General features: G+C 36.9%; 1 protein-coding gene and 1 long non-coding RNA gene across 3 annotated transcripts in view; one reads left to right on the top strand and one right to left on the bottom strand.

Moving 5' to 3' along the window:
- Positions 1-1,841: 1,841 nt before the first annotated feature.
- Positions 1,842-20,721, top strand: LOC131420822 (uncharacterized). Its single transcript, XR_009223688.1, has 2 exons — positions 1,842-2,096; positions 20,494-20,721. It is a non-coding gene; the product is annotated as an uncharacterized LOC131420822 (long non-coding RNA).
- HIF1A (hypoxia inducible factor 1 subunit alpha) overlaps positions 5,016-20,868 on the bottom strand; it is a 43,456-nt gene continuing 27,603 nt past the window's right edge. Inside the window, exons 7-15 of one of the 2 annotated variants that reach the window (XM_058567070.1) lie at positions 16,615-16,721; positions 15,317-15,464; positions 13,300-13,520; positions 12,337-12,623; positions 10,747-10,869; positions 10,193-10,617; positions 7,696-7,804; positions 6,717-6,843; positions 5,016-6,335 (exon numbers count right to left, since the gene is read on the bottom strand). In XM_058567070.1, the coding sequence (XP_058423053.1) occupies positions 6,184-6,335; positions 6,717-6,843; positions 7,696-7,804; positions 10,193-10,617; positions 10,747-10,869; positions 12,337-12,623; positions 13,300-13,520; positions 15,317-15,464; positions 16,615-16,721 (1,699 nt within the window). In that variant the 3' untranslated portion in view covers positions 5,016-6,183. The remainder of the gene's footprint in view (positions 6,336-6,716; positions 6,844-7,695; positions 7,805-10,192; positions 10,618-10,746; positions 10,870-12,336; positions 12,624-13,299; positions 13,521-15,316; positions 15,465-16,614; positions 16,722-20,868) is intronic. The other variant, XM_058567072.1, reaches the window with a different exon arrangement.

Raw genomic sequence — 20,868 nt, 5'->3', positions numbered from 1 at the left:
CCAGGTACCTGGAGATATCTATAGTAATAGCCTTTTCTGGGGGCAGGCCTTCCATCCCAAACTCCTTTGGTCAGTTGGTGGGGGTCAAAATGTCATTCAGGCAGAGACATATTTTGAGTTGGCAAATTCAAATCCCCCATAGTTACTAGCTGCTTAATCATCAATGGCTGTTTGCCGGTTTCAGTTGTATGTAAAACCATTTAAAAAAATCTGTTTCAAAGAGCAAATAATATCCAGAAATATTTGGAAAGGATCTCTACATAAAATAGTGTTTCTTAATGTTTTAATATTTCAAAGATCTCTAGAAAATAGATTTGACTTAGAGTCTAATCTACTTGTCAGGCTATGTATGTTACTCAGCTTTTTAAAATGCATTACCCTTTGTGATAAACATTACAGCCACCCCCCCTCCCGCCCCCGCCTGTTCTCTTCCGTGGAGAAGCACCAGTTTATAATTACTTATTATATCCATAGGACCAAAAGAGTTGTAGCACTCTCCTTATATGGCATCTCTCTAATTAAATACAAACACACACGATGATTGAGGCTAACAGTTTTTATTAGTAAAAAGTATTTAAAACACCTTGACCACTTTTTAAAATTGGACTCTTACTTTCTAGGAAATTCTTTTGAAAAACCATAAACAATGAATTTTCTTGAAGGAAACAATTTAAAATAAAACGTAAAGACAGAGACAAGGTTATTTATCCTCAACAAACCTGGCTTCGTACTTTACAACAAACTGCGCAATCACAACATACTAATTTATCGTTAGTGCCATCCATCGGAGTGTGACTCCTGGTGACCCTGTGGACAGCAGAGCGGAACCCTGTCCCGTCCTTCTGCGCCATCCACTCACCCACCAGTGCTGTATGAGACACTGCTCCACTACTATTTACAGCGTTTTCACAGCCAATTTTTCTGGAAGTGGGTGGCTGGGTCCTTCTTCCTCATCTTAGTCTGGAAGCTCCACTCAAACCTGTCCACCATGGGGGACCTGCCGGTATTTGAAACATTGCAGGCAGTTTTCAGCATCACAGCAAGACACAGCCACCACAGTACCAGACCCCACAGAGGAACCTACTAATTACAAGAGATTAAATTTAAGGCCCCAAGTTTTTCCCTATTCTGTAAACTCACCTCCCTTTCTGTCCAACAAGTTTATCTTCTCCCAAAGGATTCTCAATAGTTGTCCTCGATAAGGGGCAGGCACACAACAAATTCAAAACCACTGCAAGCCAAAAACAAAGCAAAACAAAATAAAACAACACCTGGGGCAGCTCACGTTTCGACCTACTCAACCAGGGATACCTCAAAGTGCTTTACTTCAACTAAGCCTTTGAGCACCTTAAGAGGAGTATATTCAAATACACAACTCTTCCGTTTTGGACCGGATTAGTAGATGATTAATTTTTAAACAACTATTATACACTTAACCACGGTCCACTGCGTTACGAAACCTCAGATATTTTTCTTTTCTACAAAGCACAGCTTCACACAGCAACACATCAAGTCTCATTCCTTCATCCTGCCCCATCCAACCAAAAAGTGAGCGGCAGCGCCAGCGCCAGCGCCGGCGCCAGGCATCCGAGGCGGACGAGGCACCGCAGACAAAGGGCAGCGCGCAGCCCTCGCGCCCCCGCCCACCCCACCCGGGGCGGGGAGGGCGCGCTCCACATGCGCCGTCACACGTAGGCGGGAGCGGGCAGCAGCGGCCCACGGAGCAACCGCGGCGGCTCCCGCCCCCCGGGCCGGCCGCGGGGCCGCGGGCGGGGGCGGCGTTGCGGTGCTGCGCCCCAGCACGTACCGGGGCGTGGCCGGCAGCGCGGCGGGCGGGGCCTGGGGAAGTTTCCCCCGGCGGCTCGGGTTTCACATCCTCCTCGTGTAGTACCAGCGGCACCGGGGACGGAAGGGGTGCCCGATCCCTTCTGCATCCTCGGTATTTTCTCCGCTGAGGGTCTGATCGCTGCCGCTCTCAGGCACCTGCCTTTCCTCTCCGTCCCGGAATGGAGCCAAGACAAGGGAATAAAGGAAATAAAATAGTACAAGGAGGTCGGGTGTCTGGGCAGCGTCTTGGATAAAACGGTCCACCACAGGTAAGAATAAATATTATGTCCAAACCTCTGGAAGGTGTGAACACAACAAAGCTTCAGAAGGCGTTCATAGGAGGGTGTGTGGTAAGGTATAGCTTTTATCTTACAGGGAGAGGATTTCGTATCAAATTCCACAGATTGAACTAATTCTCTGTAAAACGATCTCGGACAACAGGTTCAGCGCTATTTAAAGGGATGAAATGAAATATAAGCAAAGGGGTTACTGGCCGGCTTAAAAAAACACCCGAGTAAAAGATTTTTTTCTTTACATTTTTGTTGGTTCTAGCTAGCAACATGTTCACAAAGGTTCTATTTAACCAAACCCTATTGTTGAAAAAAAGAAAAAATTCCGTGTTGTTTGCAACTTGTTTTTGACCTTGCTATATTAGAAATTTTAGAATGTTTGTTTCTGCAAAGCCACTAACTTTAAGTTCATCTTTTCTTTATTTTAGAGACTGTAGGGGGAATTCAAGATTTACAGTAACTGTGAGATTATACAGACTTAAAATAAACATGTCTATTATGCCATTAAATTCACCATCTCTGGAAGAACCATACTATACATTTGTACAGCCTTTTAGTTTAACGTGCTTTTCATACACCACCTCATTTACCCAAGTCATGTCTGCATGAATCTCTAGTTCAAACTAAAACCCCACTGAACAGCACTTCAAAACACCACTTTTACTAATTTCCATTTATATCCTGTATGATCTCATTACTTTCAGGGGACACCCACCCTCAGTTCCTTACACCCTCACCGTTTTCTATTTGCTATTTAAACAGTTAACAATGGGGAAAAGGGTACATTCTACTAGACTGGCTGGCACAGCAGGATGGTTAGCACCGTGGGCTGTGAGTCACTGATAGCCAGCTCAAATGCTCTGCACCTTGGGCCACCTGTCCAAGACTATTTTCTCATCGACAAAAATGAGATACAAGTACTAATTCATAGGGGTTTTTGGAAGATTGTGAGATAACATGCAGAATGCTTAACACAAAGTCTAGCATATAGTACTTCAGAGATGTTAGATTCATTGTAACTCCTCATCTATGAGCCATTGTACCTGGCAGTGTAGGCTCTGGGAAACTATTTCTAGTTCCAAGGTTAATAGTGAGGCTTAGAACAAATGAACAAAATACACTAAACTCCTTTCCCATACTTTCTTCAAGTGTGAAAATAATACTGTGGTCATTCATTCACAGCAGCACCAGAAGGGGAAAGTACAGGCATGCACAGGGAGGGGAGAGGAATCTTAAGGGGAGAAGAGCTATGACAGAATTATAGTTGCTAGGGCAGGGTTATACTTCTAGCATAGAGGCATTATAAAGAATTCTATAAAGATGGTGTCCGAGACAGCGCACAAGGCTGGCAAGGAAGGGCTGGTTCTGGGTTTCAGACAGCTTCAAGCACTCCAGGGGTTTCTTTTCTGAATGCCCCATAGGTGGGTACTTGTTTTCTTCCAGCTCTGCTGTCCTTGAAAGTGGCTGTCTCTTCTAAATCATTTCTCTCACAGATCATTTTCCCAGATGCCTGGTCATTACATAATCTGACCACTTACTAACAGTATTTGAAAACTATACAGACACTTCTAGTTTTCAACTTAAGCAGAATTTTTGATATTTTGATCTGGGAAAATTAAACAACTACTTTACCCTAAAATACCACCTCTAGTACTACGTATCTGTATTTAAATACAGAAGCGCTTTGGATCATAGTATTTACAGTGAAGTATACATGTGCCCCCCAAATCTTGGATTGAGTCTTAGTATTGTAAACTTTTGTTCCCCAATTTTCAGGTAATTGTAATCACCTTTTCTTCATTCTAAGATGAACACAACCACCTAAGATCTGTGGCTTAGTTCATTTTGTCCAGGGTATTTTGTTCCTGTAACCTCATGCTGCAGGACCTAAGACTCGGGCACTACCTACGTAATTTGTCCATAAAAATAATCTGCTGTTACCTCTTGGTGCAGGGATTCACAGTGATCTTCCTGTTTCTTTTTTATATCTTTTTGTGCTGTCTTTTTTTTAAAGAATGAGAATGTATTACTTTTATAATCAGAAAAGAAATATTATAGATATTTCATTAAAAAAATACAGGAGAAACGGAATAAAGCTAATTAAAACATTTTAAATATACAGTATCATTAAAACAAAAACAAAGCAAGGTTTGTTCTCAGTTTGATATTAGAGTCAGAGACCTGAGTTTAAATCTTTGGTCTGCCACTTATTACCTTTAGGGCATCAACAAATCATTTATTATTTGTGGTCTATATTTCTTCATCTGTGAAAGGGACTAGATTAGAAATCTTTAGAGGAATTTCTTGCCCTTATAACATTGTGACTATAATGTTCAGGATTTGCTTCACTCATCCCACTCATATTAAAAGATTAAAATTTTTTTTTTTGAGGAAGATTAGTCCCGAGCTAACATCTGTTGCCAATCCTCCTCTTCTTGCTGAGGAAGATTGGCCCTGGGCTAACATCCGTGCCCATCTTCCTCTACTTTATATGTGGGATGCCGCCACAGCATGGCTTGGTGAGCAGTGCACAGGTCTGTGCCCAGGATCTGACCCTCCAAACCCCAGGGCTGCCAAAGTGGAGTGTGTGAACTTAACCACTACGCCACTGGGCTGGCCCCCAAAACATTAAAGTTCTGTTTTACTTTCATAGGTTCGTAAATTTATAAATGACAAGTTTCTTTTCTAAAAGCATACTCTTTACAGTGGAACATTATGGTTTCTTATTAACATGATATTTAGGAACACAGTATACATGAGAGTGATAGCAATAGGATGAATGTAGACATAATTGACAATGTAATTTTCATAAAATACTTAAATTGTTGGTAAATCATTTTAGGAGTTGGAGGCGTTGAAGCAAATATTATTTTAACATAAAAGCTGAGCAAGGGGGGGCCTGGTCCACAGAAGATATTTATTTGATGTAACAAAACAATACAGTTAGTGTTAGATCCAACCACAAAGAGCAAAAGGAATGAAAAATTTGTACAATGCACATAGAAAAACAAGATGTTTACTGTGACAACTATATATTTCTAAAATAATACTTCTAAAATTACTCAATTATTGAAATCTATATGAAAACAGAAGGATGTTAATAGCGACAAAGTGCATAAAACCAAACATCAAATTTTGAGCAAATTAACATACTAGGCAATTTTGCTAACAAAACATGATTTTTCTTGTTCACAATCTGCTCAAAATATCTTTATACCAACAGAGTGGGCAGAACATTTAGATTTAATATCAATTACACAATATTAGCATAAACTTCCACAACTACAGATAGGGTATTGTTTTCTTTTGAGCTGGCAAATTGACTACAGAAACATCAAGATCATTTCTCTGAATTGAGAATTTTATCCAAATAAATGCCACATACCTTCCAGATATATGCATATCTTTCTATATCATGTAAATGGCTTTACCCATTTAAATAATAAACCATACAAGCATTTAAGAATCATTATATGATTAACAATGTCATGTTCCAGGGTTTAACAATTTCATAGGCCAAAAAAAAGTTCTTCTTAAAAACTAGTTTTATAAATGCAGAATATATTGCGTGAGTAACTGCTGGTATTTTTTTAAGAAAATATATTGTGCAATTGTGGCTACCATGTACTGCCGGCAAATCATTATTGTTTATGTAAAATGTGAAAAAAACCGAGTAAAAATTTTTCAAACTGATCATGATGAAAGGTTACTTACTGCCTTCTTAAAAAATTATATTGGCATCTTATTAAAAATAATTCGATAAGGGACAAACTCCCTAGCCCAAAATAAATAAATAAAAAGGTGCATTTTAAAAATGATGCTACTGCAATGCAATGGTTTAAATACCAAAGAACTGTGAAAATGCGCTGTCTGTGATCTGGCATTAAAGAACGTACTAAAAAAGAGCATAAATGTAAATTAAGTATAAACGGGATCAAAATTGAACTAAGAGAGTTTGTGCAGTATTGTAGCCAGGCTTCTAAAATTAGATATAGAAAATATAAATAGACTGCTTTAGGTAATGAGCCACCAGTGTCCAAAAAAAGGAATGAGATTATGAAAAAGCTCAGTTAACTTGATCCAAAGCTCTGAGTAATTCTTCACCCTGCAGTAGGTTTCTGCTGCCTTGTATAGGAGCATTAACTTCACAATCATAACTGGTCAGCTGTGGTAGTCCACTCTCATCCATTGATTGCCCCAGCAGTCTACATGCTAAATCTGAAAAACAAAGAGATACCTAAGTATGCATTCACCTAGTTAATGAATATTATTAAACACTCACTATTCACTAGGTATTGGAGAAAACAAGGCAAATGAGCTCTGGAAGCATTTTTAGTCTATCAGGCAAAACCCACAGCTATGGGAACAAGTAAATGCAATCAAGTGTTAACTGGTGCTACGTCAGAAGTGTTTACAGGGTACAATGAAGGCACAAAAGTTGATAAATCAATTTAGAAAAAGGCATAAAAACTTCATTACTTTTTAATCTTGCTAAGGAACAAAAATCACTCTCTCACTTGGAGTAAAGCTCTTAAATAAAAAAGTTTCATATATTTTAATTCTCTTTGTGATGTTCAAGGGCAGAAAGAATAAACTAACCAGAGGGTATTAAAATAATGGTCTTTTGCTCCATTCCATTCTGTTCACTAGATTTGCATCCTTTTATGCGTTTCCAAGAAAGTGATGTAGTAGTTGCACGATCGTCTGGCTGCTGTAATAATGCTCCCTAAAAACAGTAAAGTTATTTCAATTTTACTATGTTCAATTTTTTTAAAAATCAAAACCTTTGAAATCAGTGTAAGTTTAGTAACAATATGTAGGCAGTTTCTTAAATCAAATACTGCCCTAAATTATTTTTAATTCTTTCTCTTAATACTACTATGATAAAGTCATTTGCCACTCATTACAGCTAATGTGTCTGTAAATGCTTTCTATTTCTAGTTAATTTGGTCTGAAAATATCAGTATGGATTACACTAGCATTGACTTAACCACTGTATTTTGGGGGTAAGAACAGAAAAGTAACTTAAAGGGAAGAGAACGAGACTGGTGGTAAAGTTAGAGGTGGAATAAGGGGAGAACTTCACTTTTTACTCAAAATACATTTGTAACGTTTGGAATTTTTACACCAAGAATGTATTCATTAAATGTTTATATATATATGTGTTTTTGTGAGGAAGATCAGCCCTGAGCTGGCATCTAATGCCAATCCTCCTCTTTTTTTTCTTTTTTACTGAGGAAGGCTGGCCCTGAGCTAACATCCATGCCCATCTTCCTCCACTTTATATGGGACGCTGCCACAGCATGGCTTGACAACCAATGCCTCAGTGCACGCCCGGGATCCAAACCTGGGAACCCTGGGCCGCTGAAGCGGAGCAGGTGCACTTAGTGCGACACCGGGCTGGCCTTAAATGTTTATATTTTTAAGAAATAGTGAGTACAAAGTGAAAAAACCAGTGTATAACTTCTGAAAATATAACTTTAATATTTGGAAGAAACAAGGAATTACCTGTGTATATATAACTCAGAAATAGCACATTAGCTAGAAGAGAAAAGCAAACATATATTCTAACACTTACAATTCCTACTGCCTGAAAAAGTGAACCGTCATGTTCTATTTTTCGCTTTCTCTGAGCATTCTGCAATGCTAGTATCTTTGGATTTAGTTCTTCCTCAGGAATGATAGTTCTGAAAAAAATTTTTCAAATAAAAATATAATTGTTTTATTATCTTTTAAAATAGCCATCTAGCTTTTTTAAACAAAATATATAATACCCGTTTTCCAACATTCAGGAATATAATGTTATACCTAAAGGGACTTCCCTGATTACTAAAGTCAACCACCTTAAAAGCCGACGTTCAAATTTTTAAAACAGAAAATTTTCTAAAATGTGTGCTTCCCTATTTATAAAATAGAACTGAACAGAACTAAATTGGTATTTTTGTTAAGTCAAAAACTGTTAAATATTAGTCTTTCATCTCATTTAATATAATAGATATTCTTGGGACTACTGTAATATAAGATTAATTTCACATTTGTATAACATTTTAGTTTATAAAACATTTCATATTTATTAGTTCATTTTAGCCTCACTCTAATCCCCAAGATAGGTAACACAGGTATATAATACCCATTTTATAAGTGAGAAACCTGAGGCCTGTCAGGTAACTCGCTCAAAGGTCCACTGCTAATTAGCTGCAGATATGGAAGTATGTTCTAGGTGTCCTGATACCCACTCCCCTCCCAATGATCTTCCCACTAAGCCATTTTGTACCCTCAGTATTGATCTGGTTATCAAACCTAAACTACCTGCGCCTAAAATAAACATTAAATAGTGAAGAACTGTTTTATGTGTCAGGTATATCAATTCTGTTATATTTATTTTGTCCTTTCAAGGACTTCCCCAGCCTCTGTACATAATCATAATGGCTCCTAGCTCTCTTCTATATAGTTGAGAATGCTATATGGGTAAGTGATGTGTTACTCTAACCACTCTCCTACATGCAGTTTTGTTTTGTTCTTTTAAAAAATCTATGAAACCTCCAATATATGGACAGGCAGGTTTTAAAATTCTTGTATAAATGCATTATGAAGTGTAACTCAGTGTATTATGTAAATATCATCTTTGTAATAGTGCTTTTAATGGTTTATCTTTAATCTTTGCTCTAAACTGTAAGTCATCTGATTTAGTACAGTACTTTAATTTTGCTAATAATTACCTAGAGAAGTAGTAAAGAAAAAGCCTCCATACAGTTCTGAAAGGTAAGTTCATCTCTTAAAGTGTTTAGTGCATACCATATTGGAACTGTAAAAAGAAATTGCTGAATTGACTGTTAGACTTTGGTTTTGACAAGTACACAGTTGTTCAGAAAACTGAATATCCCATAGTCCTCTGTAGCTAATAGTAGACTGTAAATTACAGGTCATTGCCATTTATATTAGCATATTCATTCATCTGTCCATCTAATAACCATTTATTGAGCAAGTACTACGCGTTAGGTACTGAGTTAAGTATTAGTACCACAAAAATCTCCAAGACATTGTCATTGCTCTAGAGGAACTCAGAGTCTAAAGTCTGCTGATGACACAGTAATTTACAAAGTAATGTAAAGTACTTTACATTTTGTTCTTTGTTAATCGAAAGCCCAGGATCTTTTCCTAGCTCTAGGAGAAGGCCTCTCCCAGCACTCCAGGTCAAAGTAGTGATGCAGGGCAGAGGACAACAGCTCTGGCTCTGGCAGTGCTTCTTCCTATTGCTATTAGTATCTGGCTCAGTGTCGGCACAGGAGAAGAGGAATCATTTCTGTCCTCCACACACTGCCCCACTGACTAGCTAAAACTTATTTCCTCTGACTATAGCCTCAAATTTAAAATATGTCAAATCCTATCACAAATTACATACAGATATTGTAACTTAAAATTTGAGTGGTGTCCAGATGTTTGCTCAAATTAGCTCCATAGAAGCAATGTCATAAATCATGCTTTGATTCCTGTTGTAGCTCTTAAAAACCTATAATATAGCTAATCTTCTATAAACATTTAATGAAAAATAAAAGCAACTGTAACATAAGTAACTATACATAAAATTTAAAAAGAAGTCTTATAAATATGTATATTGAATACTGAGGATTGAAGACCATCAGGCTCAATTTGGAATGGGGAATTGGAAATACCCGTAAGTTGGAAGGGCTCTTTTCAAGTAAGCTTAAAAAGAGCTCCAAGAGATAGGAGCAGTGAGGATAGTTAACTAGTCTGATTTAAACAACTGCAAGAAACTGGACCAATTTTTGTACATTTACAGAACTTATTGGTAGATTTTATTTTTAAAGGTATTAGAAGACTCTCCTACGTCCTACATTTAGACAGATGATATGATTATTTTAGAGAAAATAAATACACAAACTAATTTAGAAACAGTTTCTGGAGTGCAGTTTTAAGTTCAGAATTTGTACGTCAATTTTATGTTCCTTAAAGCATATACATCAGAAAGTTTCCTGTTTAGAAATAACTTACCATCACATACATTTTCTAAAAAATAATAAAACAATTATAACTTTAATGTTACATATAAATACCTTTGACTCAAAGTGACAGATAACAGGTTAGGGCTTCTTGGATGAGATTTTTCCGTCCGTTCTATGACTCCTTTTCCTGCTCTGTTTGGTGAGGCTGTCCGACTCGGAATATCACTATATGGTGATGTTGTGGCACTAGTAGTTTCTTTAGGGACGTGGGTAGGAGATGGAGATGCAATCAATATTTTAATGTCTTCCATACCATCTTTTGTCACTGTTTTTAATTCATCAGTGGCGGCAGTGTTAGTGATGGTGGTAATAGTAGGTTCTTGCATTTGAGTTGGCTGGAATACTGTCACTGTGCTTGCACTTTGAGGGCTTGAAGAACTGCTTTCCAATGGTGACAACTGATCGAAGGAACGTAACTGGAAGTCATCATCCATTGGGATATAAGGAGCTAACATCTCCAAGTCTAAATCAGTGTCCTTTAAAACAACAGATACATTAGTTTCTACAATGGCCACACCTTATAAAAGAAAAAGCTAAACCCCAAGTCATTTCAGACTAAAAATTAATAAAATTTAATATAAAATATAATAAATAAGTTCATATACCTGAGTGGAAAATGGATTCTTTGCTTCTGTGTCTTCAGCAAAAAGTTTCTCTACCAATTCCAACTTGAATTCATTGACCATATCACTATCCACATCAAAACAGTATTCACTGGGACTGTTAGGCTGTAAAAGGAATTAAATGCATTTACTATTCCCTGAAGATGTCTGCATATGTTTTGCTACTTGTTAAAATTCTCAAACCACATCTCAGAATATACAACAAAGTCTACCTCTTCTATCAAATTTTATCTAACTAGTAAGAAGTTAAATTTTTGAGCTTAAAACTAATTTTGTCAATATACACATTTCTGACTATGTAATAAAACATCATTTATAAAATTAAAATTAAAAGATGCATTTATCTGCTTATTCTAAAGAATAAAACTCATCTAATAATACAGCTCCCACATGGTACCCAACTGGCCAATAACTAGATGATATACCCACTGGGGCCTACTTTTATGTTGAGAAGGCACACTTCTGTTGTGATCTACCTGGAAATCTCACAGCCACGCTGGGAGGTAGGGGTGGAGACTTAAATTCTTTTACTTACATTCACTTTAATGAATGTACTACTATTTTACAAGTTCTGACCAAGAATTTTAACCAAAAAACTGTAACTGTGTATTCTAAGCATAAACTTTTGCCTCTCATTTTAACATTTTTGTTAGATTTACTCTTGTTAGATTAAAAACAAAATGAATCAAACATTTTTGTGCTAGGCAAATGGAGCAACCAGAGCACAGGATATTTTCTCTAGAAGGCTACGAGATGTCAAATCTCCTACTCTCAGCTTGCTAGTTTGAATCAATCAATATTTAATGTAAAATTATTTACCACTTATTAAAGTCTTATTTGTGTCTCATTTATCAAGTCATAATATTCAGATCTCGGTCACCCTACTCCTGAGCATATTTTTAGACATAGGAAGCTCTGAAATCGACTCATTCTAGATTCAGCAATAGAGACCTATGTGATACCTTTAGTCTTGGCCCAGCCTAGCCCTTAAAGACTATTTCTATTGTGTTTATAAGAAAACTAATATTAAGACAGAACTTGAATAAAAAACAGTTAGTAGGTATTTACTCTGTGTAAGACTTGATATTTTCATGTTACACTTATCCAGGATTTCAAAACAGTGATGGAAACTGTACTAAATTGGGCCAAGAGCTTAGAGACCTTTCCCTTTTCAGCCTGTTTAAGCCTTTTGCCACTGCACAGTTCTCCAACTCAAAGGGTACTATGTATGCGCGTGGAGCTATCGTAGGTACATACAGTATTGTTCTCTGTGGATGTCTAAATTCAAGACTTTTTTTGTCTTACTGATATAAATATACAGAGGAGAAACATAAGTTTACGTTTTATGTTAAGCCAGTTCCTTCCCATGTTCCTGACTATCTTTGACCCTAAAACACGCAGAAGACTAAGTTAGGCTCATAATAGCTTTTGTAGCAATATTCAAGTGCTAAAATTCACACGAAAAAAACTGTGACATGTGGTTCAAATTAAAGTTTGAATCAAAATTTCAAATACATTCCTGAATATTAAAATCTGAAAGTTATCCTTGTCTTATCATATGATGACACCTACCTCAGGTGAACTTTGTGTAGTGCTGCCATCAGAAGGACTAGCTGGCTGATCCTGAATCTGGGGCATGGTAAAAGAAAGTTCCAGTGACTCTGGATTTGGTTCTAATTTTAATGCAACTTCCTGATTGAGTGCAGGGTCAGCACTACTTCGAAGTGGCTTTGGAGTTTCAGAGGCAGGTAATGGAGACATTGCCAAATTTATATTCTGTATTTTTTCATTGGATAAGGGGAGCATTACATCATTATACAATGGAACTTCCTCAAGTTGTTGGTCATCAGTTTCTGTGTCTGTAGGGAAAAAAATTAGTCAATTTAGAGAATATCTAGATTTTAACATGTACAAAAATTCATGTCCCCTTTTACCAGAGGTCTGTCTAGTTCACTCAAACAAAAATGTTACCAAATTTTCCTTAATCAGAAAGTTTACAGATATTATGGTGTAAGTCTGAGTTATCTTTCCAGTCCACTATTGACAACTCCTGTTAATCTAAATAGCATTAAAAAACCTACAATTCCAACCTTTTTATAACTTTTATGCATTAAAATTTAACATAGTTTGAAATTATAGTTTTCATTTTCAATGTTTGATATTACGGTATGACTGATTATTTATCCTTTAATGCAACTATACCTATTGCAATATAACTGCTAAACTGTGGAGAAAATATGACAGTAGGATATAGAAATAGCAGAGTAGCTGAGAAAAATTAAAGTGAGAAAAAGAAATACCTTAAGGACACTTTGAAGCACAATTTCCAACAATGTGACAAAAAGCAGGAATGCTGAGAAATTACATGAGCAAAAATATTTAAGCAAATACTTTCAAGAAGACTGTGAAAAAATATATATAAAACCACAATGTCCAAATGATTATCAACAAAAAATGTCAGAGTAAAGTTCAGTTAAAATGGGCTTGCAGCAACAGACATAGCTTTGGCAATTAACAAAATAACTAAAGACCCACCATTGCAGCCAAAATCTAAAGATATGATTGTGTCTCCAGCAGCTGGGGCCAGCAAAGTTAAAGCATCAGGTTCCTTCTTAAGTTTATCAAAGAGGCTACTTGTATCTTCTGATTCAACTTTGGTGAATAGCTGAGTCATTTTCATATCTGAAGATTCAACTGGTTTGAGGACACATTCTGTTTGTTGAAGGGAGAAAATCAAGTCGTGCTGAATAATACCACTGTCAAAAAAGAGATTAGTAATTCTTAAATGAGCACTTGACACAATAAGGGAGGGGGATGCTCTGAAATGACTTTGTCTCTTAAATAAATTCTGCTTCATAAAAAGGAACATTTTAAGATGCCTTGACCTATAATCTCATGCATACTTGGTCACATTCAGGGTTTAAAATACCAATATGAAATCAAGACCTATTAAAATTCAAGATAATTCAAATATTTGACTAATTTGAATTAAGAAACTTCACTCTCCAATTTGGGAAGAATGGAGGTGACAAAGAAATGTAACAGTCTAGTACATGAAGGACATAAGTAGATCTTCATAATTTTTGTGCTGACTCACATATAATGAAATTGGCACAGAAGAACTCTGGCACTAATATATGAGGCATGACCTAAGGATGGTCTTAGAATACCAAGATATATAGATAAATGACCAAGGTCTTTCTAAGAAGAGTGCCATATTTTCTATGGTAGTAGGAAAATGATATGGTGATACCACCTATGGGACAGAGTTGAAGACAGATGATGAACAACAGCTCCATCTTCATGTCTGACAAATGTAAATTTTATTGCTCCTTTAATCAACAAATATTAAGTGTTTACTATGTGTGAAATGAACTGAGGATACAAAGATTAAAATATTAACCCTTGCCCTCAAGTTTATAACCCAGTGTGAAAGTAGGTGTGCCAACAATTAAAATACAAAGTGATAATTGCTAAATTAGAGAAGGCTTGCTTCACAGAGAGGCCAACAAGCTGAAACCTGGGCTCAAGTAGAATTTGTTAGGCAGACTGGGGTTGGGGGAAAAAAACGACATTCCAATTAGGTGATTCTTATATAATGGTAAAGTCACAAAAGAACTCTTTGGCACTAATATCAAAACATTAAAGGATGGTGTCACAAGTGGCAAAAATGAAAACAAATGTCCAAAGTCTCCCTAAGAGAGGCGGCCATAGATTTTAGAAAGAAGGCTAAATCTATGAAAGCATGGGAGTATAGAAAATAATGATAAGAAATGATGCTATGCAAGTAGGTGAGGGTTTATCTAGGAGGTGATAAAGGGATCCTTAAAACAATTCTAAGGAAAATGAGATGATCAGATATCCATGCAAGAAAACAGCCTGGTGGTAATGCGGAAGACCAACTAGAAGGGGGCAGTTGCCTACTGAAATAGATCAAATGAAAGATTAAGTTTATGATCATCTCCATAATATTCACAAGCCAATCAACTAAGCGAAGAGTTTATCAGTGTACAAAAGCCATGTATCACATTATACAGCCTTTTACAGGAATCGCAAATAGAATTTCATTTAATCCTCATTATAACCTTTTGAGATAAGTATTGTCATCTTTCCTATATGGATGAAATTCAGAGAAATGGGGACTTCCCCAGGGTCATGGAACTAACGAGTGACAGAGCTTTGACACAAACCTAACTATTCCAAGGCCAGTATTCTTCCAACAAAAATAGCATAGCTGCCTTTAGATAGTATATGGTGATAGCTGTATGACTAGCACAAACTAATCTATAGATATGTTATTTTTTTCAAGGTCTTTTTAAAAATGAGAGTGAAAAGGATGGGGATAGACAGCTACTGAGAGTAATTAGTGGAATCACTATAGTATAGCTGGCCTGGAAACTCAGGTCAGAGTACTAAAAACCATAATTAGGTAGAAATGTGAAAGTAAAATAAAATTCAGTTAATGTTTACAATCTTCTCTTCCTATAAAATAACAGAGTATCCAAAAAAGAGTTACTACTTGCTCCCCCCAAATATTTATTTCCAAGCTTACCTCACAACATAATTTACACATACAATGCATTGTGGTTGAGAGTTCTTAGTGTTATATATGACAGTTGCTTGAGTTTCAACCCAGACATATCCACCTCTTTTGGCAAGCATCCTGTACTGTCCTGTGGTGACTTGTCCTTTAGTAAACACTAGGAGTGAAAAGGAAAAAGTCATGCAGCGAAAATAACTTTGAATTTTCAGTCAAATGAATGGATGCTGAATGTTGATCACTTCTTAGAAAAGGAGAGAAATATTTATTTTAATGGAATTAGTTGTAACTGTTTAAATTGAGAGAGAGGAAAAGACCAAGCATAGCTGAAAATGTACCCATTTCATTCTTCTAACCCCCTAAACAAACTCCTTTCCTTTACACTTTAAATAAAATGAAAGCAAGGAATGAGGGACAGCAGTGACTAAAATTCCTTTACTGACTTACATGTTGAAAGTATCAGAAAGACTAGAGAATGAATAATCTTGATTCCACAGAAAACATTCAAGAAAGTGGCACTGCTATCATTTCCTTAAATTCCTGCTATAGTTTCAGAGAACCAAAGATACTTCAAACAGTTGTGCTACCACATTTGAATCTCAGTTGAAATCATACTGAAGTCTTTTGGCAATTTAGGCAACCTTAATTAATTACTGATTTGGGAGAAAGTACTACATAAATAGTAATGATGATATTATGAGTATTGGGGCCCTGACTACACACTTGGGCCCATTCTGTAGTTCAAGGCTAATCACACAAACTCAGTGACATTCAGGCATCCCCAATCACACTGGGAAGTCATACTTAGATACAGATTCAACAGGCAAGTGAGAAATTCCAAAGTTTTACTTACCATAGGATCTTCAAATAGCATTCATTTGAGTAAAACTGAGAATTCTACCTTATGTCAAAGGTACTTATTACCACTAGTGCATGATACTAATCACCCTCACTTTACTCAACAATTATTTTCCGAGTGCCTTCTATGTGTCAACCACTGTTCTGAATACTTAGGTATGAATTCTGAAAATGATGCTATAATAGTCTATATATTTTTGAGTCTTGCATTTAAAATGACAGGGAAATTTTATATATTATTAAACGACTCTGCTTTAACTGGTATTGGTTCTAACAAATACAAAACACAGATTTAGTGGTCAAGATCCCCTATGAAGGGGCCTGTTAAGATATTTAGTCTAGGAAGATGGGTTAATTTTAACCAAAAAGTTAGATGTATGACCAAATGGTAAAGACATTGCAAGAGGCAAGAGTTAATTAGAATTATCTATGAATTCTTCCATTGTACTTACTATCATGATGAGTTTTGGTCAGATGATCAGAGTCCAAAGCATGATAATATTCATAAATTGAGCGGCCCAAAAGTTCTTCTGGCTCATATCCCATTAATTCGGTAATTCTGTTAAGTAAAAAATGTAAGTAAGAAGAAAAAAGAGAGAGAAACTAACTAATAAAGAAAAAATTTGCTTCTCCAGCGTAACTGATATGCATTAATCTCATGGACAAGTGAATTTTCAAAAATCAAGAGCATCATTCTTTGCTTAGAATAAATTCACATCTCACCTCTAGTAACTCTACAGTCACTAAATGGGGCACCATGCATTTCTTTAAGTCCTCTGGGTTCATCCTGCTATTTGACCCTTTTATCCCCTCACCCAAACTTGTTATGTATTTTTTATCACATTTGATTATATATACTTTTGGTAACAAGACTGGGTACTGATATGAAGTGCTGCTAAATTAAATGATAAAAGTTATAAAGGTAGTCACTGACATTTAATTTAAAATATAGATTAAATCAGTAACATTATTTTACCATAAAATCAGATTCTGGGTGTGTGTGTGTGTGTGTGTGTGTGTGTGTACAAAACCAGATTCTTTACATAACAGTTCCCCAAGGCAAAGCTTCACTTTGGGGGATCCATATTCACTATAAAATTTTAATATCATGAACTAAAGGAATACCTATTACATTGGTTTTGGAAGATGCTCCTGTACTTAGTTTTTGAAATTTATTACATAAAATTATAGGAATTCATTTCAGATGACCAATGATATCAAGTTGAAAATGAACTAGAAAGTAATCCAGTTACCCCTTCTGGTTCCCTGGCAGCTCCTTTAGGACAGAGACTAGATCTTATTACTCTCTGTAACCACAGTCTGAAACGGAACCCATTCCATGAGAAAGAGAAACCTGTCTTCTTAGCACCATGCTAAACAGAAATGTTCTTTTCTGGGAGCAAAACATGAGTTAAGCTTTCCAATTTCTTAGCCTTTAGATTTCAAAGGACTTTCTGACTGAGGTGCAACCAAGTTACATAATATACTGTGTCCAAAATAACAACTACAGAAAGCACAGGGAAGATACCCTTCTAAGAAACGTATAAAAGTAATACTGTTTATGTTGTCATACTTTCAGGCAAGATTTGCCATAGTTTATTCCAAAATAAATAAATAGAAAGCTGATTTGTAAAAAACCAAAAACTAAACCAAACCAAGCCAAAATCCAGAGTTCTTTACAAAGGGATATCCCTAAACATATCTACACTAGGTGGCAGCATTTCAAAGGAAACTACTGGTTTAAAAAAAAGTCCTATTTCTTTAAGTTATGCTTTAAAAATAATTTTAATTGGTCTTATATAGGTTATATGTTTAAATAAAATTCCCATGAAATTATAATTTTTTTCATTATTTAAGCCTTTTATGCCTATGTATGCCTGGCATTCTTCTAGGTGTGAAAATGCAAACACAAAACTCAACATGTGGCTAATCTGCTGGTACACATACTACTTATGAAATAAAGTGGTAAGTGCAGTGATGATAATCTGCTGCAGGAATCAGAGGAACCATCTCTATCCATGAGAAAGGATGGTGTGGTAAGGGCCAGCTTCTTAGAGGAGACTTATGAGTTGAGTATAGAAGAGAGTCAGAGAGAGCAAAACCATTTCAGGAAGAAGGTACACCACAAGCAAGGCAGAGATGAGAAAATGCTTGACACTGTACAGGCAACAAAGGCTCTGATGTGGTTAGTGGGGGCAAGTGGGGAGAGATGAGGCTGGAGAAGTAGGCAGGAGGATCAGATTAATGAGGGCCTTGTGTATCATGTTAAGAAGCTCTGATTTAAACAGTCATCCATCAGTACTTCTCAATCTGAGTTGAGGTATGTCTATCACTAAGGAATAAAAGATGCCAAAACATAAAAATATAAACAGCATATATTTTCCTAGAAGGTCAGTTTTATTCACATTTGAGCAAGAAAGACCAAGTTAACTTTAGAGAATTACATAGCTTATATTCTGTACCAAAAAGGGGAGGAGTGATCCAGAAAATTTGATCAAAAATCATTTTTAATGGACTAGGAAACCTGTGATCTAAATCAGCTATGCAGTATACCATTCATTCATTGTGTCTTGAGGGCAGGACCTGTTCATCTTCATGTCTACATTAGTGCCACAAACAGAGCAGGTGCTCAAATAGATGTGCTGAATGAGTATAAGTGGCAATTAGTATAGGAAATAATAGCTATTTGTGGATATTTTGGATGTTAGATTTTCTTAAAATGGGGCAAAATTTTTTTCTGTATCTTTGTTCTTAGGGGTTATAGATGTGAGATGTTTCTATAAAGAGCTCTAACCAGAAAACTAACAATCTCCTGGTCAAATTCAAAACTTCACTTGGTTGATCTCTAAGCTGGCTGTCTTTCCTCCCGTCATGACCATTTTGCTAATTTTCTGATATGACCAGAAGGGGACTGTCACTCCCTTCCCCATTTTCTGCTTCTAGCTGCATCACTGTCCTTTCTCCCCAGCCTACCCCTATACTTTGTTACTGAGTTCAAAAAAATAAAAAATAATTCTTCAAAAAAGGATGGGCATCTCTGTTCTATCATACATTCACATGAATACTGGCAGTAAACACAATAGCTTTTTTTCTTCTTAGCTTTTCTATCTTCATCTTTCTTAAAGCTGACACCAGTGGTGGAGCATTCACTATGTGCACTAGGCACTCAACAAACTCCTTTAATCCTTACAACAGACTTTTCAAGTACGACCCTTATTTTACAAATAAGGAATGTGAGATTTAGAACAGTGAAGTTCTAAGACCAGGGCACACTGTAAGTACCAGAGCTGCAAGCCAGGACTGAATCCAGGACTATATGATTCCAAAGCCAGTGCTCGGTCATGTTTCCTTGTCCAATGGCGTGGGGGATTGATTGATTAATTAGTTATTTATTTTTGTGAGGAAGATTAGCCCTGAGCTAACATCTGTTGCCAATCCTCCTCTTTTTGCTGAGGAAGATTAGCCCTGGGCTAACATCCATGCCCATCTTCCTCTACTTTATATGGGACACCACCACATCATGGCCCGAAAACCGGTGCGTCAGCGCGCACTCTGGATCCAAACCTGCGAACCCTGGGCTGCCAAAGCAGAGTGCATGTACTTAATCGCTACACCACCGGGCTGCCTCCAGGAGTGGGGGATTCTTACCTACTTTATATCATGGTTAAGTGCTTAAAATTGGTTTTCTCATATAATCTTCAAGTTTGACCACATATAAAGCAGGTGTTATTAAAGATGAAGAAATTGATACTCAAAGAGAAGAACTAATGTGTCCAAGATCATTTGGATATAGGCAGCAAAGTCAGGATTTAGCAGTCTGACTACAGAATTTATGCCTTTAGTCACTATTATACAGCCTTATAGTAAAAAAAATGGGTAAGCAAATAATTACAACATAGAATAAATTCTATGACAGAGTTATGTACAAGGAATAGTACAGTTTCTTGAAGGAAGAAGGAAAGCTCCACAAAGGAGTAGATGAATAAGCGGCTCCTGGAAGGTAAGTATGTTTCAGGAGTTGAAGAAAACATCACTGCAGAATGGAAAAGTATGTGCAAAGGCACTAAAGCAGCCAAACAGCATGTGGAGCTCTCTGGCTGTAGGATGTTAGGGGCCACATCAGAAGGGGTCCTCCCTCCTCCTGATTAATTTGGAGAAGTGAGCAGGGGGGGCTAGATCATCAATATCTTTGTTTGCCATGCTAAGAAGTTTAGATTTTATTGTGTAGGTCTTTTTTTCTTTCAGTTTTTCAATATGCACATTTTTTTTGGTGAGGAAGACCAGCCCCGAGCTAACATCCAATGTGAATCCTCCTCTTTTTGCTGAGGAAGACTGGCCCTGGGCTAACAGCTGTGCCCATCTTTCTCCACTTTATATGGGACGCCGCCACAGCATGGCTTGACAAGTGATGCGTCGGTGCGCGTCTGGGATCTGAACCTGCGAACCCCGGGCTGCTGAAGCAGAGCAGGCGCACTTCACCACTTAACCACTGCGCCACTGGGCTGGCCCCATCGATATGCACATTTTTTGATAAATAAAAAATCTCCTGCCCTCCTTTACTATTTCCATAAACAAGTTTTTTGTGTGTGAAGATGAAGGGAAGCAACTGTGGCAATTTCAACAGGAGAAGGACACGATCTAGTTTTCACATTAGGAAGTCTACTTTTTTGGAAACCTAGATGACAGGTTAAAAGGGCACAAATCTG

The sequence above is a fragment of the Diceros bicornis genome, chromosome 24 (assembly GCF_020826845.1).
Source record: "Diceros bicornis minor isolate mBicDic1 chromosome 24, mDicBic1.mat.cur, whole genome shotgun sequence".
In the NCBI taxonomy this organism is placed as follows: Eukaryota; Metazoa; Chordata; class Mammalia; order Perissodactyla; family Rhinocerotidae; genus Diceros; species Diceros bicornis.
Note: the sequence above shows the minus strand (reverse complement) of the source record. Positions and strands in the feature narration are given on the sequence as shown.